This window comes from Cryptomeria japonica, chromosome 9, assembly GCF_030272615.1.
Source record: "Cryptomeria japonica chromosome 9, Sugi_1.0, whole genome shotgun sequence".
In the NCBI taxonomy this organism is placed as follows: domain Eukaryota; kingdom Viridiplantae; phylum Streptophyta; class Pinopsida; order Cupressales; family Cupressaceae; genus Cryptomeria; species Cryptomeria japonica.
The window spans coordinates 518,368,746-518,387,762 of record NC_081413.1 but is presented as its reverse complement, the minus strand read 5'-3'; the positions used below and the strand labels follow the sequence as shown (position 1 = coordinate 518,387,762).

At 34.5% G+C, this 19,017-nt stretch overlaps 1 protein-coding gene across 3 annotated transcripts in view; it reads left to right on the top strand.

Annotated features, from left to right (window-relative positions):
• Window positions 1-234: 234 nt before the first annotated feature.
• The window catches only part of LOC131066909 (uncharacterized), a 146,480-nt gene continuing 127,697 nt past the window's right edge, over window positions 235-19,017 (top strand). For 2 of the 3 annotated variants that reach the window (XR_009111747.2, XM_058001807.2), the window contains exons 1-8: window positions 236-645; window positions 1,942-2,057; window positions 9,707-9,767; window positions 9,927-9,963; window positions 13,204-13,334; window positions 13,493-13,594; window positions 13,739-13,885; window positions 14,001-14,076. Coding sequence is in view for 2 of the 3 variants with exons in the window: in XM_058001807.2 (XP_057857790.1) it covers window positions 1,947-2,057; window positions 9,707-9,767; window positions 9,927-9,963; window positions 13,204-13,334; window positions 13,493-13,594; window positions 13,739-13,885; window positions 14,001-14,076 (665 nt within the window). In the remaining variant the exon portion in view is untranslated. Of the gene's footprint in view, window positions 646-1,941; window positions 2,058-9,706; window positions 9,768-9,926; window positions 9,964-13,203; window positions 13,335-13,492; window positions 13,595-13,738; window positions 13,886-14,000; window positions 14,077-19,017 lie in introns of all 3 variants that reach the window. The other variant, XM_058001808.2, reaches the window with a different exon arrangement.

Below are 19,017 nucleotides of genomic sequence, written 5' to 3'. Positions count from 1 at the left end.
ATATTTAAGAGCTCATAACCAAAGAGCTAACCAAAAAAAAGCATCTATGACATCATCATATATAAAATGCATCTATGATGATAAACTTTTCATTCTATTAAGTATTGCTAAGCTTGGATCATGATCCCTTTCACATTTTGTGGTTAAGTGACAATATTCTATGACATCTTCATATATAAAATGCATCTAGGTTACTAGTATGATTATTTTCCTCTCGGCTAAACCCTTGCAGCGATTAACGAAAGTACTAGTTGATAGATATAATTAGCCGATAGGATATATATTGTAGCTGCTTTCACCCGAGGAGCTGTTTAATGCGGAAAACAAACTTTTATAGCAGTTAAACATTCCTCGCCTCCGTCTGAAAACAAATTTTAACTCGCATTCAGTAATTTCGTTTAAAAGGCTGCAAAAATCCTGTCCTGAGCTCAAGAATCTAGTAGCTCTAAAACCCTGATATTTTTTGTTCTACTTTTCGTATATTTTGAATATATTGAATCCGCAGTTGTAGGGAGGTTGGTTTTGGTTTGTTTCATTCAAAAAAATTCTGCTTTGGTAGGGTTTCATAGTATTTTCTTGCAAATTCGGCCCATTTCTTGTCACTGCATCGTTGACAGCACGACACAATCTGTGCAGAATCTCGAGGTAAGTCACTTGCCATGCTTTCAGTGAGTTCTTTTTTCGGAATCTGTAGGTGGCCGTTTAATGTCCCCTTTTGGGCTTCCCACTAACTTTGCTATTTAATGAGATAATTATACTCATGATGCTTATGGACTCGATTGAAATTGCATAATGACTCTAGACAAGATTCAATTCGTAGACCTGATTTAAATAAGAAGTGCAGATCTGATTTAAATAAGAAATGCTGATCTGATTGTGAAAGGGAACAAAAACAGGGGTGCTACACTTGAGAGATCATTCTCTCGCAGACAAATAGAGCTAGCATCTCTATATTTGCATCAATTTGCAATGATTCAACATTCTTTTAGGCTTCTGTAACTGCAAAGAAAAATTCTCTCTCCAAATTTTTGATTCAAGTCTACTGTATGTGAAAAATTGCACAGTATGGCATTTATATCTTACGGCCTCCAATCTTCCAGATTTCTTCTCCTAGAGTTGTTTTCCATTGCAAGGCACACAGAGAGTCTCCTATAATCTGCTTTTTAATGCAGAATATTGTTTCTTCTTGGTGTCATTTACCCTGGTAATGTCCGCGAGCCTTAGCTTTTTCAATCTTATCTTGACGGATGAGCCCAAAAGATTTAAAAGCCCAAAAGATTTAAAAGCCTTAAAAGTCTTAACACTTAGGGTTTAGGGTTTTAGGCTCAAAAAAGATTTTTTCCTCAGGGTTTAAGTAGCTAGTAAGATGTCTCAGACCGGGTTTCTTCAGGGCTAATAGTTGACATGAAATTAGTCAACAATACCAAAATTAAGATAACTCCAATGACATTCTTGAGGAAGATTTAATTTATCGTACATCAATGACCTCTAAGTTGTTGAGATGGTTATGTTTCTTCCTGTGAGATTTAGGAACTTTCAGTGTGGATTTTAGTTCATCATAGATTAAGAATGTATATGCAACATTATGATAGTGTGGTAAGGTGACTTGTTTAAATGTTGAATCATCCTGAGATGCTATTTGATCATTATGTGTCAATTCCAGTAGAACTGGTGAGCAATTAAACAGTTTGTGTAAAGGCTCTTGTTTAAAATGTGAGCTTGTGTGACTGCTTTTTTTTGGTCAGCTCTGTTGGTTTTGATCTGTTAAAATATTAATGGACATTTTCATTCTTTCAATATGTAGATATAGTTGTTTTTAAGTTATGTAGGTGAGTAATATTTGTATATGTTGACATGACCTGGTATTTGATGTACTTTATTACAAAATGACATTGAATGGTATTTTGTAGTTCCTATATTTATATGATTTCTGTACAACAGGTAAAATGGGAAAGAGAAAGAGAGAGCAAAAGCTAAAAGAGAATGAAGGAGGAGATTTACATGATTTCCGCACAGTTTTTGTGAACAAGTTGCCGTATTCTTTCACTAATACTCAGGTACTCTACTTTGCCATTTTTCTCTTTTTCTCTTTTTCTCTATAATATCCCCTTGTTGAAATAGGATTTATTAATAAATAATAATAATAAATTAAAATATAAAAGAATAAAAATAAATTTAATATAATCAAAATCAATTTAAGTTTAATGAATGGTTAAAACTCAAAAGGCATGAAATGAAAAGCTATGACTCCCTCAGACATGAGATATAAAAGGGAGAGAAGAGAAACTCATTTGGGGAGGAAAGAGATGAAGGAAAAAAAAGGGAGGAAAGGAATTAAGGAAGTGACTCTTTCAAAGGGGCAGCAATGATGAAGGGTTGTGACCCTTTCAAAGGGTGGTAATTGTGAATGGTTGTGACCATTATGAAGAGGCGTGACTCTCTCTCACATTGGAGGATATAAAGGGGAGAAGTTGTCATTTGATGAGGAGACAAAAGGGGAGCTCAATTTGAGGAATAATATATTATTCTTAAGGGCAACAATGAAAAGTTGTGACTCAATTCTTATGAAAGGTGGTGACCCTTCCACCAATAAAGTATAAAGGAGAATTTATCCCAAGTATTGAAAGGGACTTATCAATCAATGGAGGAAATCAATACAATTAACATCAATTCTCCTAATAAGGCAAAGAACCTTAAGCAATCAAATGCATATCGAACCATTCAGCAATAGCACTCATCCAAGAGAGCAGCGTTCAGCATCGAATTGAATCTGTCCAAATTACCACAGAAGACTGGAAATTCATAACCTGCAACAATTCTACAAGTATAGCGGGCAAGATTTAGTGTCTTCCCAAAAGGGGACATTACATTCTCATATGCATTATGGCAAAAGCTATAAAATTAGTTGCTTCTATTGGAAAATCAGAAATGATTCTTATTGAGCCCAACATTCTGTTCAAGCACAAGGTAGTAAATAAGAGAGATATAGTTTAGACATTAAAGCACTCGCTTGTCAATTACATCAATTAACGGTAATCATTATTCATAGCAGCAACTTGCCCAACTTTGAGATACCTTTACCTGGCTAAAAAGCTTTGAACCCTACTCTAATGCTCATTTTCCACTGCTGGAAAACTTCTCAAATAACACATTTATTATGTTCTGGAATGCTTCAGAAAATTGACTGCCTGATTGCATTTTCCATTAAGATATCGAGTCCCACTATGTATATACACACTCTTAAGTAGGCTGTCAAGGATGATTTATATTTTTGATGGCTATATCATTTGCCGTTCAAGAAAACTTAGAAAAGTGTAAACCATTCTAACTTTTGCAGGATGATGTATTAGATATCCAATCATTGACTCTGAACCTCTTTGTTTGTGAGTCCTAGGCTCTTGACTGAGTTCCCTATGACAAGTTATTGACATGAACAAGAGTTAAGATTACTGCATGGATTAGGTTGCAATTCTCTATCCAAGCTTAGCAATACTTAATAGCATGAAAAGTTTATTCAAGCACAAAATTGTCAAGATGCAATGTTCCCTATTAAGACACTATCTATTCCCAAGAGCAATATTTATGTTACTACCTCCTATCATGATTAATTGAGCATAACTAACTAATTCTCTGTAATAACATATGATGCCATTAAAAACCTTGCCTAAACCCAAACCAATCTGATCCTATTCCCAAAAGAGGGCTTGGATGCCTAGGGCGCTTGACACCCCCTCCTTAATGTAACCTAGATTACCGGGACTCAGTCCATTCACCCTTGGGGTCTGCAACCCAGATTTCAGGAGGAGTCCTTTCACCCTTGGGGCCTGCAGACCAGATTTCAGGAGGAGTCCTTTCACCCTTGGGGCTTCTATTGAAGTGGTTTTACTCTGCCCTTCCCTAGGAGTACCCATCTCCCTTGGGGAATAGAAAATACAGAACTGATTATGGTTTAGGACAATTTTAAAACATTCTGTTTTTGTTCAGGAATTATCAATTATTTATTTAGTTATTATCTGTTATATATATACATATACATTAATCAAATTATATTACCTATTGTATAAATTATCAACATTACCATTGCCTAAACACTAAGCATTAATCTATCTATAGACTGTAAAGGCAGACAGATCCAACATGTGTCAGATCTGGTCTGCCACTTTACATGAAATTAAGTATGACTATATTGTATGACTGTCCTACATATTGCAGTCTATATTAATATTACTATTAACATTACTACTAAATTCTGCATAAGAATACTATTAGAGTGCATATATTAAGCATACGAGGATGCCACTACTTGTAACTTAATAACAGTTATAATCTGAACGATCCTCCCTTTTCCTCTTCCTATAATTGGAGTGCCCGATTTACACATATAATATTCAATTGCTTGAGAAAGAGATCGCTGCAGACTTATAATATTCAATTGCTTGTCGTGGAGTGATTATTCTTCCCCTCGATGCCCCTTTCCAAATGAATCACTTTTTCCTTTAATACCTAATCATGTGCCATTATGAATGAAGGTGTTGATTCTAAGTAGGGACGACTTCTCACCAAGGGTGATGTTCCTTGATTAATCCTCCTTAACAACTAAATGCATATCGCTGCTTCTTTTGTCATTAATCTCCTTGGTTGATGACGATTAATGCCTGATAGAATATATTCACCTCTTTTAGAGATAATGAGATCACAACCTTAATAACAATATCATCGCTTCCTTTAATTCTCGGGTCTATACCAGCGATAACATTCCACGTTATAATCTATGTTTCTCCTTATAGCTTGTGCCCAGCTGTAGGTACATAATGATGACTTCGATTTAATATTGGATTCCTATATGTCTAATGATCAACATGATAGCTTCAGACGCTCAGTTATAGGCCACTCTCCCAACATAGCATTCGTGCCTAAGAAGATCGAGCATCACGATAACTCTAAAGCCCATGTTTATCTTCGAATTGATTATATTAACCTTCAATTATTTTATGATACTGATCTGTTATCACAGATAATGACAGGATGCTTGCAAGTCTTTATCCTTTGTTGGATAACATTATTAGAATATTTAATTATATTTTAGTCACCTATATTTAGTTCCTTGTTTAATGGTCATTTAACTCTTTAGTTAATTAGCTTTTAAGCTTTATTTAGCATTTAGCTTTTTCTTTTTAGTTAATTAGCTTTTAAGCTTAATTTAGCTTTCACGCTTAATTTAGCGTTTAGCTCTTTTAATTTTTTACTTTAACGTTATGTTCTAATTATAGAACATTGTTTTGTAACCTCTATACGTATGTATATCATTCAATGTAATCATCCGATTATTGAATCATTCATTCAATTTATTTTTCATGGTATCAGAGCGAGTCGATTGGATTCTTTAAAGTTTCCCAAATTTTTTAATAAAAAATCATGGCCTTGTTTCTGGAATATTTTCCAGATTTTTTTTAATTGTTTTTTTATAAAGAAAAAACGATTTTGCTTTTTTTAAGGCTTTTTGAGGGTTTCGAGGATTCCTAGTTTGTGGGCGAATTTCTTTGTGCTGGGCAGTAGTTCATGTTTTTTTAAGGGTTTTAGAGATTTTCGGGCCTGCAACTTGGAGTTTTTTTTTGCAGATTGAAAATTTTCCTAGGGTTTCTACAATTTTCGACTAGGGTTTTGACCCTTTAGTTCAAGTCGAAATTTTATTTTGGTTGCAGATTCTTGGTGGGGTTTTCAAGACCTCAACTGGGTCGTCGTCAGATTTTTTGGGTGCATCGTTTTTCGTGCCTCGATTTTTTAGCCGTCAGATCTGCATTCTGATTTCAGATTCTTGGTGGGTATTTTGAGAGCTTTTCTGGGTGCCTCGTTTTCCGTGCCTCAAATTTTGTGCCAGTGAATTTGCCTTGGAATTTAAAAACAGTCCACACAATTTCTGCTAATTCTGTGGACGTCGGGAATTTTGGTGTTTTCTGGGGGCACTGTTTATGTTGTTTTAAGTTTGCAGAAATTTTTTAATTTCTAGGTTTCTTCCAAACCTCGAAATTCGTGCCAGAATTCTCCTCCAGGGTTTCATATTTTTTGTGCTGCTGCTTCTATTCTAATTTTTGAATCAGATTCTTCTGTCTCATGCTTTCATTAGGTTGACCTCGTTCAACTTCCATTTTCGTGATGGCATCTTTGACCAACATCATGTTGGAACTCAGTCAAAAGTTCAACAACTGCCACAACACCTGGAAATAGTGCATGTTCACGATATCTGAATATCGTTGCCTTGATCAGATTGATTTAGGCCAGACCTCGTCCTACAGGTCCCAGGGTTTTCACAATTTTTTTTTTTCCTCAAAATCATGGTTTCAGGTTTCAGTTTGGTTACCCAACGTCAAGCTGGATGGATTTTCGTATTCTTGGTCATTAACACTTTTCAGATCCAGGGAGGGTCTCCACCACAGCAGAGTGTTCTTTTCATTTGTGATCAAAAGACCTACAATGTCTTCTGTAGGGTAGTTAGTAGATAGAATGACCATTAAGGGAGGGTATTGGAATATTTAATTATATTTTAGTCACCTATATTTAGTTCCTCTTTTAATGGTCATTTAGCTTTTTAGTTAATTAGCTTTTAAGTTTTATTTAGCATTTAGCTTTTTAGTTAATTAGCTTTTAAGCTTTATTTAGCATTTAGCATTTTCTTTTTAGTTAATTAGCTTTTAAGCTTTATTTAGCATTTAAGCTTAATTTAGCTTTCACGCTTAATTTAGCGTTTAGCTCTTTAATCTTTTACTTTAGCTCTTTAATCTTTTACTTTAACGTTATGTTCTAAATATAGAACATCGTCTTGTAACCTCTATATATATGTATGTATATCGTTCAATGTAATCATCCGATTATTGAATCATTCATTCAATTTATTTTTCAAACATATCTATTTGGTCTATTGTAAAGTCTTATAGAATAAGACTATTATAATTTGCAACTAAAAGTACTATGTACAATGTACTTATTCACCAACTCTTAACTATTTATTATTGCTATAAATGCTATCAAGATTGCTTATTTGTTAACTTCTGGGTTAGAGACGGAGCCATCACACAGAACCAAGCTGAGAAATCACACTCCAGATCAATTGTGCATCCTTCTTTTCAATATTAGAGTCCTTTGAACTCTATGATTAAACTCTTGAATGTTATCAAATTTGCTTGAACTCAAACTGATGGGATCATTCTCAGTTGATGACCTTTGATTTTGCCTGCTTTACCAAACAAACCTTGTAGTTTGTCCCAAACCTCTTAGCCGTGTAAATAAGTCATCATGAAACAAGAGATCAGAGGCTATAGCAAGACATAGAAAACCAAATACTTCATCATGTTGATAAGTGATCCTTGAATGCTTGGAATGATTTCTCCTTACGCTTTATTAGTGAAAGGGTCACCGCCTTTCATAAGAATTGAGTCACCGCTCTCTATTGCTGCCTTTTGAGAATAATAAATTATTTTCGAAATGTATCTCCCTTGGATGTCCTCCTCAAATGAGACCTTCTCCCCTTTATATTTTCCAATGTGATGGAGAGTTACACCTCCTCTTCATTATGTTTGTCCTTTGCAAGGGTCACGACCTTTCACAATTTCTACCCCTTGAAAGAGTACAACCCTTAGTAATTTCTACCCCTTGAAAGAGTCACAACCTTTCACTGTTAACCACCCTTCGAAAGAGTACAACTCTTCATCATTTCTGCCCTTTGAAAGAGTCACAATCCTTCACAATTACCACCCTTTGAAAGGGTTACAAGTACAACCCATCATCATTTCTGCCCTTTGAAAGAGTCACTTCCTTATTTTCTTCCCATTCTTTTCTTCTTCCATTAATCTTTCCTTGATTCCCATGCTTGATCGTTTCTTCCTTCGTCCATATCCCCTTTCAAATAAACTATTCTCCCTTTTTTTTCTTATGTTCGAGAGAGTCACAACTCTCCATTTCATGCCTTTTGACCCTTCATTAAACTTAAATTTTAATTATATTATAATTTATTTTATATTTAAATATTTTAATTTTATTATTATTATTAAATCCTATTTCAAAAAGGGGACATTACATAGTCTAAGACATCATAGCTTTTATACCATGTAAGATTTGTGAAACAAAATCTGCCAAGATCTAATGGCTTAAGAAGCTAGCTATAATTACCAAAAGCTCAAACAGAGATAAGATTCTCTATGTTACCTGGGGATGCGTCCCCGTCCTAGGGACGTCCTGTGGACAGAGTACTCCTAGGGGATGTCCCCATAATTTCTGCATATAGACAGTGAATTTTGACAATGAATTCTATAAGCAATTTGACTTTGACTCTCAATTTAACACAAAATTTGCCATAAAAACTCTTCTAGTTCTAATATGTTAAGGTTCTATAATGTATATGTGCATGTTTTATCCATGTTTTCATATGAATATTTTAAATTTCCCAAATAGCCGTCCCCTAACTGTCCCCAAAATTGGCAAAAAAAATCAGAGTCCCGGAAACACGTACCCCCGTCCCCTGCCGTCCCCGTCCCGGAAACTCGGGGTAACTTAGAAGATTATAATAAGCAAAATGGCTATTCATCCAATATGAGAGTGTGTAAAGAATATATAGCAATGAGAATTCATTTATAAAAAATGCAGAGGGAGAAGGAGATGGACATCTCATCCTTTAGGAAGTGTAACTCCTAGGATATGAGAAGACACCTCGATATCCAAATAGGGAAAGTGTGATTTCCATGGAAGAGTGTGACACCTATTGCACCCAAAACTCAGCCTAAGTACTAATCTGTCTATGAAGGCTAAACTAAAGGTGCAGAAAATTAAATAATAAAGCATAATAAAATGCAAAACTACACAAAGGTATTCTTAGCATTCGATGTCGAAACTTCATATATGACTAGAAACTATAGCTTCTTGTTTTTATTAAAATGGTTTTCAGGTCTTTTTTGAATCATTTAGATCCATTCATTAATCAGTTCTCTGGAAAATAATTTATGGGGCAATTCTTTGAGCTAGGTGACTATTTAATTTTTTTTGGTGACGTACGTCCACCATATGTGCTACTGGCTTTATTCTTATCTGTTTGCTTGTTACTGATCTCACGTTACTAAAAATCATATTCTCCAAACAAAATAAGATTCCTCAATCAACTTTTTTTACAACCAGCTGTCCAAATAAGTTGGTTGCCTTAGGAATGCTTGTAATATCCGTTATTCTAGCGTCATTCTAGTGGGCGATATGTATTACAAGGTGCTACTCATAAGCCTTGGAAAGGTTTAAAAGGCAACATAGTGAGTGTTGGACTTGGTACTATGAATTTAGCATTTCTGATCTACAAGAACACAATAAACAATATAAATAAACAACCAATCCTATATATTCAAGAATTTAGAAGGCTGCTTAGTGTAGTGGTATGTGGCAATATGACTATTCTCATGTGAAGCAAACTGTCCCTTTTCACATTGCACCAATGTTCTGACTCTTGAAGCATAACACATTTGTGTTTTGACATTCTTCCTCTTTGCTTTATGGTTGATGTATGCATTTGAGGTCTTTATGTTTTGAGAATGCAACATATATATTTTTTGTTCTGGATTAGTTTGAAATATTGCTTTATTTATATTTAGTTTTGTAATTCTCTCTGAATTAGGCTTTTGCTTGTTGCTTCTCTAAATAATGAAAAAATTATATTGTTTTTGTTGCATATTAGCTAGAGGAATCTTTCAGTGACATTGGACCCATAAGACGGTGCTTCCTAGTGAAACCAAAAGGTAAAACACAAATTAGTAAAGAACCTTTCAATTACAATCTTCTTGTATTTTTCCTTTGTAATCATTTACACAATTTTTTCCTTAAGAGTTGGTTATATATTTCATTGTCTTAAAACTTACTTATAGATCAGATTTGCATTTCTATTTTATTTTGGACAGGATCTGATCAGCATCGTGGCTTTGGATTTGTTCAATTGTAAGATTCATTTATCTCAAGAATTTGCAATTTTTTTTTTTTTTTTTGTATATTTTTCCTTAAAACAATGATTTTAGAATTCATAGGGCACCATGATTGAGAATTTAATGATCTTTTCTCGAAGAGCACAGGTAGCTTACCAATTCCAAAAGAATTACTGTCTGTGTGCATTGCTTCACCGTTTCCTTAACTATTACTACAGCAGTGACAAATATTATACAGCTCTGCTGAAGTATTATTCTTGAACAATATACTACATGAAAAAAGACATAAAACATGGAGAATATTAGCAATGTCTATATATGCACCAGTATTTTACTTGTCATGACAGTAGCCATTAGCATTCAGCTCCGTTGCATGAACTGTATGACAATCACATCCAATGGCCAGGGATCTTCTGATCGAGTACCATATGTTTTTTGTACTTAAATTTACTTTTTATTTATTAGGCAGTGTTCTTAGTATGTCAAGCGCAGATACAACATGATGAATGAGTATGGGTGGGGATCACCTAGATGAGGCATGGAACTCTAGAGATGAATCTCTGACCAAATGAAGCAGGCAACATGAATTTCTAAATCAATGGGAGGCCAATTATGTAATCACCAGTTTTTGATGATTAAATACAAAACTAATATTTGATAATTCTGAATGTACTATATGATGCAATTATGTGAATGGTTGTTGGTGAGTTGTTATTCCTAAGCATCATAGAATGTATTTGGGCACCAGGATTGTAGCCTATGTGAAGCCCTCAAACATTGTGTGCTCACAAGTGGAATTATGCAGGGTAAGAAGACCATTATTGAGACTAACATGGTGAAAGATCGTCCCCTCGCGGTGATCACTCAATCTGCCTTGTAACACATATTTAGGGTAATTCCCCTTGTTAAACTTGTCATTTTAAAATCTAACAAGTGTTAACCTAGGATATTGTGTCATTTTGGTGCCATTCTTAAGGTCAATGGCTGCTGATAGTGTTGGAGAGAGTGCACAGAAATTTGATACATTTGTGTGTTTGATTGAACTTTGGACTGATCTTTATTATAATTTGAATGTACTCATTGGTAACATCTCCCAATATCTTTGGAGAGTCAACAATAGCTTTTTGGGGCAAACCAAAGGATGGGACATGCTTCAAAACAGGTGCAGATGTCTGAAGGGTTGAAGGTTGAAGATGGGCCGACAATGTGGTTGCTTGTGTTGAAGCTTGTGGGGTAAGGATGGTCAGGTGGAGGAGACGATGCATACAAGATTGAGTGAAAAACTAAGTTTCTAATTGAGGTTCAAGTATTATGAACTTGGGTTTGATACAGCTTGGGTTTTACTGTAAAATAAATTGTGAAATAGCTATAATTTGCACAATATATATAGACTAGTTAGTGTAGTTGCAATTAGTGATAGGTCAAATTATCATCATTTTTTCATTGTTTCTTCGAGTTTTCAGGGCAGGAGGATGCAGTTTTGATGGTGACAATTTTTTTCTAAATTTTAGGGATCGCTATTAAAATAATCTTTAAAAATTCATGTATAAGATTTGAAAATACAAATAGATTAACAAACCTATAATGGATTTTAAAATTGAGCTTAAGAGTGGGTAACCGTAAGATTATCTCTACTCAATTTTGAACCAAGCCTATATTGGATTTGTTTTTAATTTTTTTCTGCAATTTTCAATAAAATTTATTGCTGTATAAAGCTGTAACGAGTAAAATCATCAATAATAAGAGTAAATTAGGTGAAATCCATGGTTGGAAATGATGTGTGTCAACAACAAGATCTGCTAATTGAACTTGACAAGATCGATCCAGATTTTGAGTGGATTGTAAATGATTCTATCCTTGACGATGATGATGATTATGATCTCCTTGGGGAGTGCAATTAGGACAGTGATGTCGTCAAATGATTCAGGAGAGGCTCTGAGCCAGCAGCCTCATCATTAGGATGTGCAGCCCTCTAGTGTAACTCTCTGCAGTAGCAAAAGTCATTGGCTATATATGATTTTTTGAAACTTAGTTTGTAAGTTGCAAATTTGAAAACTAATAGCATCTAGTTATCATTTATGCACCATGCAATGCAATATATTGACAATATAAACATAAATGAGAAAATCTCTATTCTATAATTCATGAGCTAAGCTCTCATTTTTATTTGGTTTCTATATATATCTCTATACAATGCCTTAAAATTATAAAAAAACATTTATTTTTCAATGTTTTTTGAAAATTTTATCTTTTCCTGATTAAGTCCCGATTTGTTGAAAAAATCTTTTACTTTTGGTTTGCCAATTTTTCCCCTAATTTTTTGCTGCTCTGGTTCAACAGATCATAGTTTAGGATCCAGGAGTACAAGGTGGATTATAATGGTAAAATATATGGAGAAAAGAGTTGAAGGAATGCATCCCAGAGTGCCTGGTATAGAAAACCATACATGGCAGTGATGGTGGAGTGTGAATGAAAGCAAATAATAAGTCACGATAATAACTTTTTCATCATTTGCCTTGGGTCATGGCAGAACCATCTCTTGTTTTTCTAAGCTAGATTGATTCACTATGTATGTTTTCAATATATAAAAATATATCAACCATTCCTTGCATTCCAGAATATTTTGCTGTCTTGTGTATGGGAGGTTTCTGTGCTTGCTGGTTAAATGTTTGTTATTATTGAAATTGCTGCCATTGGTTATTACTTGGGTATGAAATGGTTTTACACAGACATTGTTTAGAGACTAAGTTGAGTTACGACACATTATCACCCAACATTGCATACAGAGTTAAGAATAAATCAAACTTTGCTTTCTGATTCTTGACAAGATAAAAGTTAAAACTTTTTGCCTCCTAGATCTTCCACACATCATAATAGACAGTTCATGCAGACAATGTCTTGAATACCAGTAATTGATGAGAACACGGAGTATAAGTAAAGTCATATATAAGTCTGATTACCTGGTTTTAGGTTCAATAAATATCGTTGTTAAGGAATGCATTACTTGATTTTTCTATTATGTGTTTAGAATATGACATTTTATTTTGACCAATTGAACTTCTCACAACATGATACATTTACCCCCATAAATTTTTATTCTGGTAGTCAATGATCTTATTTTTTTAATCAAAAGGACTGTAGGTTGGATTGATCTGCATTTGTATTTTTTTATTTGCTTTGATTTTTGTATAGTTCAAAATCATCTGAAAAGTCTTAAAAATGTGAGTCCATACTCTTTGAAATGCACATTTGCCAGTGCTATGGTAGAGGATGCAAAACGTGCTGTTGAAGCAAAGAAGGGATCAGTTATAGGTGGGCGGAAGATTGCTGTGGATCTTGCTAAGCATCGGCCTTCATTTCAGCAACGTCGTGCTAAGACAGGCAAAGGTGAATAGCTGTTGGGATTATGTAAATTGCCCTTTTTATGGTGATGATTATGGAAAAGTGGTTCACATGAGATGTAGTTCTGTTTGGTAAAAGTGTTTTTTTTGTCAGGTTCACATGTGGTGGACTCTAACAGAGTATTGAACTTCTTACTGAAACAGGTGACACGGAAGCACAAACAGAAAATGTGGAGGATCATAAAACTATGGATAACACCAAAAAAAATATTTGTGTAGATTCAGAGGGAGGGAAAAGAAAAGAAGGTTGCTTAGTTTTCCTCTCAATTTTTGAATGGTTTGATTCTTTAGCTTAATGCATGTGAAATGTCCTAGGTATAGATGTCTAGTATTTGGCAAAATTGTTTATCTCATTTTTAACTCCTCAATTCATTTTGCAATATTCCTCAGGTATTCCAAATATTGGCATTGTCTATCCTTCAAAATTAATAACAGGTGGCTTAATAACTCAAAAGGCACTGAAAACAAAGGCGAATAAACAAGAGAAATTAGAAATACCTTCAAGTGTCCACCCTCATGAAGAAAGCAGGGATTCTGGTAACTAGTCCTGTAATAAGCCTGGTTGAATTGTATTTCTCTATTGCTGTTCGGAGCTAATATATGTTGTGTTTTAAATGTGTTTTTCTAAACATATTTCTCCTTGAATTTTCAGCAGAAAAAGGGATGCCAGGAATAAAGCATAGCTGTAGTCCATCCAATTTGGAACTCAAGAGTTCTGCAATTCAAAGGTAATAAATACTGTTGCAATCATGTCAAAGCGATTGGCATGGGTCAAATGATCCCCTACCATTCTAAAGCAAACTATAAAATGATCTCCCATGAGAAAATGCCAATCATGATATGTAACATTGACATGTAGAGTTAATGAAAACAAGGTTGACATGTCAACAGTTTTACGAAGTACAAGCATTTTCAAACAGTTTAAGAAAAATAAATTGATTATTGTTTTCATAATTCTACATAGGCCTTTATAAGAAAAAACTAAATATTATCTGCTTAAACTCAATGCATAAAAGGTAAAGTGTTTGATTTCCAAGTTTTTAACCTAAAATCTATAGATCTCCATAGCATTTCAACTCTCTGCAACTTTTTATGTATCCACATTTCACTAAGGATTAAGCAGGTGTATGATAAAGGAACACCGGACACTAGCATCTTTAAGCTGGTAATTTGTTTTTAAGGTTGAACTTGGCTGTAAAATTGCTTATTTTGTTTACATCTGTTAATGAAATTTATTTAAGTCAACAAGGACCAAAAAGGTATTACATTTGAATTACAATAAAAACAAGTAACTACCTGGTCATCTCATTGTGTCTATACAATCCAAGTGGGTAAATTTATTGATCAGTAAACAACCCTTGAGAAAAAGCAATCCAAGAGGCAAGGTAATTTAGGAACGCGCCTTTGACAGGTGGTGAAAAACTAGATATTTTCTAGGAAAAATCTGAAATTTCTGAAGAACATTGATAACAGCTTTGTTAAGACACAAAAGTCTGTTGTCCGTGAGCAATCAGTTTTATTGGGAAACAGAGGGAGAATCTGCAGTTACTTGCAGGGTAGAGAAACATTTAAAACCAGGCCTGACCCAAAGGACTCTAAAATGCTAGAGAGAGAAAGACGGTGATGTTGCCATAGTACTTCTAATGCAGTCACAGCCGCAGTGCCCAGTGAAAGGTAGCTTAGGATTTGTAGCTCCTCACAAAGTGTCAATTTGCAGCAACAGCTAGGAAGAGTAGTAATAGAATAACAATACTTCAGATTTAATAGACCAATTAACAGGATACAGACTGTAACTGAAATGCAGAAAACATAAATCAACAGGCTGGTAGCCGGTCAAGGGTGGTCTAACCCAGCTCATAGGCATGTAGCTCTGCAATCAACATTCAGAAAACCCAGAAAATTACTGATACACTGCTACAGGCAAACAAACAAGACAAGAATACACTACAATAGCTTGAAATTCATGCCAAGTTGTGGATTATTATGTTCCAATATACTCAGTTTGATTTAAAATTAAAAACTGTTTCTCATGGTTAGTGATAACTGTCGACGATAATGCTGTGCCAGTTGGAAAAATTCCACTATCGACAACATTGGTTGGATATTATGCCCATCTCTAGAAGATTATACCTCCTACTATCAGGGTCAGTATCTGATATAATCCCCTTCTTCCTTGGCATGTTGACAAACTTTGTAGTGCTGCATCATATGCTTCACATCCTTACCCATTCTTGGCCAATAATAATTCTCACCCAGTTATGCTAATGTCCTGTCCACTCAAAACTGTCTAACTAAGCCTCTACTATGCTTTTCCTCATAGATCCTTGAGGTATGCATAAAGATTTTCTTTTAACCATAACTTCTCTTTAATGGAATAATCCAACCATGGTGTTCTATTTTTGACCATTGGGATTTTGTATGTAGCCCATGCCTAATTGAAATCTGGATCATTCTCATACAACTGTTTAATATAATGAAAACTAACAACTTATCTTCTTATTTAAGTCAGCAATAAACATTTTCTACTTAGTGCATCCACTACTCGGTTTTATTGACCACTTCAATGTTTCAAAACAAATGAACAACTTTGCAAAAAAGTTTAACAGTGCCTGATGATCTGTGTACAAGATAAACCCCTTTGGTAGCAATTAGTGTTGCCATTTCTTGAAGCGCTTGGATGATGGCATAAAACTCCTGATCATAAACAAAATACTTTTTAGTTTCATTTAACTTGTCACTAAAGTAAACAATAGGTTTACCTTTTTGGCTCAAGACTCTTGCAATTGTTGTCTTGTTTGAAGTACAACTTGCTTAAAAGTTAAAACACTTTGTCAAAATCTGGTAATGCTAATACAGGTTGTATTCACTTTTTCCTTCAAGAGTTAAAAGACTATTTTTTGTTTTCGCTGTCCATTGAATATTTGTCCTATCACCTTTCATGATTTCCATGATAGGTGCACAGATACCACTAAAATTTTGAATATACTTCCTATAGAAACTTGCTAGGCCATGAAAACTCCTTGTGTCAAACGTACTTATTGGTGATGGCCACTCAACAATTGCTTTTGACTTTTTCAGGAACCTTTCTATGAAATGACAAATCTTAAATACACCACTTTGTTCTTCATAAAATTATAATGTTTAGATTAATCAACAAATTGATTTCTTTCAAGCTTTGTACAAGTAAACGTAAATGCTCCAAATGCTCTACTTTTGTCTAATTGAAAATTAAGATATCATCAAAATAAACAATCATAAGTTTACCAGGAAAAGGCTTCAATACCTCATTCATCAATCAAATGAAGGTGCTTGGTGTAATATCCCCTAATTAGTTATACTCTAAATTATCTTAAATTTTCCCAAATCTTAAAAAGGTAATTAAGTTTTAGTATTAACTCAGAAAACGTACCTGTCACTGCTCCTTACTTTTTCCTTCCTGTCTTGATGGCAGTCTGAATGGTCTTCTTCTATCTTTTCTATCCTTGCTGGCAGTCTCTATATTTTCCTCTGTAACATAATAACAGTTCTGTTCTGATCCAATCCATGGTGATGTTGCTGGATGCTTTGATTCCTATCCTTTATATCTCTCAATGTGAGGGAGAGGTCACACCTCTTCATCATGCATGCCATTTGGCAAGAGACACACCCTTTCACCATTAACACCTTTTGAAAGAGTGCAACTCTTCATTATTTCTGCCCTTTGAAAGGGACATAATCTTTCATAATCATGTCTGCACTTCTTCTTTAAATCAGATGTGCACTTCTCATTTCCAAATTATCCTCCTCTCAAATGAGGTTCTCTTCTCCCTTTTATATCTCATTGTTGAGGGAGTCACAACTTTTCCTTCCATGTCTTTTGACCATTCATTAACTTAATTAAATTTAAATTAATTATATTTAATTATATTCTTTTATATTTTAATTTAATTTTTAATATTTAAATTTCATCATTATTATTTATTATTAAATTCTATTTTAAAGTGGGGACCTTACACTTGGTGCATTGTTCAAGTTAAATGGCATAACCAATCACTCATACAATCCATCATTTGCTTTGAATGCAGTTTCACATTCATCCTCCTCTCGGATTTGGGGTATTAGGTATTGATACTTTACTATTATCTTATTGATGGCTTGTGCATCATTGCACATGCGTCACTCACTAACCCTTTTAGGTGCCAATATTGCTGGTCTCTTACTATAATGGTGTCATTTGGTATGCTACTTGTTGACGTGTGTTTTGTGACATTGTACAACACAAAATAAAGTACAAAGTATTCTGTCCTCTCTTGAACAAAATCTTCCCAAGTGCTGAACTAGGTGATCAATTGGGATGTCTCCAAGGTTCCTAATGTCAGGTTTTGACGTGTGGATAGACTCAATTGGATATGTGTATGCTGATAATCCAAGGAGTCTTACGCAATTGTTCTAGGAGATAATCACTTCAAAGCAAGGAAAATGCCCAATGAGTTTGATTTCAAGGATTATGTTTTTTTGAATGATTTGCGATGCAGTTCTTTGATTACTACTACTAATGACTTATGGAAAAAAGTGAAAAGGGAATAGGGCTTGAGAGATCCTAATCTAATCTTAGAATGCAAGAGACAATGAATGACTTAGTGAAACTCAACCATGCTTTGTTTCGCCATGCAATGAACAACTAGGAAAAGCTGGTGCGATCTTCTAAGGTAAGCAAATAATGTTCAAATCACTTCTAACAATCATCAACACTATCAACGGTATGCATATCAATGAGTGAGCAGCAATTAAAGTTAAGCTTGTTTCAAAGGTTCAGGCTAACCATGCACTACAACTTATAATCAATAAATTGTAAATGGTATGAACATACGCGTTTCACAATGTATCATCCACAATAACTTCCATTCAACTAAAATAACTGAAACAAATCTGAATACACTTGAGAAGATAGAAAACCATGCAATACTCCAAGATAGCATATAAAATCACCAAATTTCAATGACATATCAATTTAGGCAATATCATAGCAATAATTCTCCAAAGTCTCCCTTACAAATGAAATGAGCAAGGCTTATATAGAGCTCAAAATACAAATGAAGTTCCAAGATTGATCTAAAATCAATGGCCAAGATTAAGCCACCTAAACCCTAATTAGGGTTTGCTACAACCAAATACCTAATTAGCAACTTTATTAAATATTAGCGAATGAGAAAGGAACAACTCTTTTATCACAAACTATGAAGATGGATCCAATAGTAAGAAAATTTGATGCCAGCTCGGATCATAACAAACTATCTTCTAGAAATTTGTTCCTCTTATCCTTTTCTTTAACAGCAAATTTGATGAATCTAGACATAACGATGTCAAGTTCCTCCATTGGTACACTCGGCATAATCTCCAATTTGTTCTCCATGAATGCTAAGTTGGCCAAGGATGAAGCAAATACTTTCTCTCAATCAGGTCCTAAGTCTTGAATGTTGCTCACAAGTGTCATGAGTAACTAAATGTCATCTAGATGTTCTTCTGAAATTGCTTCTGTAGACCTGAAGAAGATGCATCTCACCCTTTCCACCAGCTTATCAATAGTCACATCTTCCTCCTCTTTCACTCCTCCAAGCAACACCTCAGTTGTGATAAGGATTCTATTATGTATATCTTTGATCATTTCCTCAACTCATGCACAATATCTA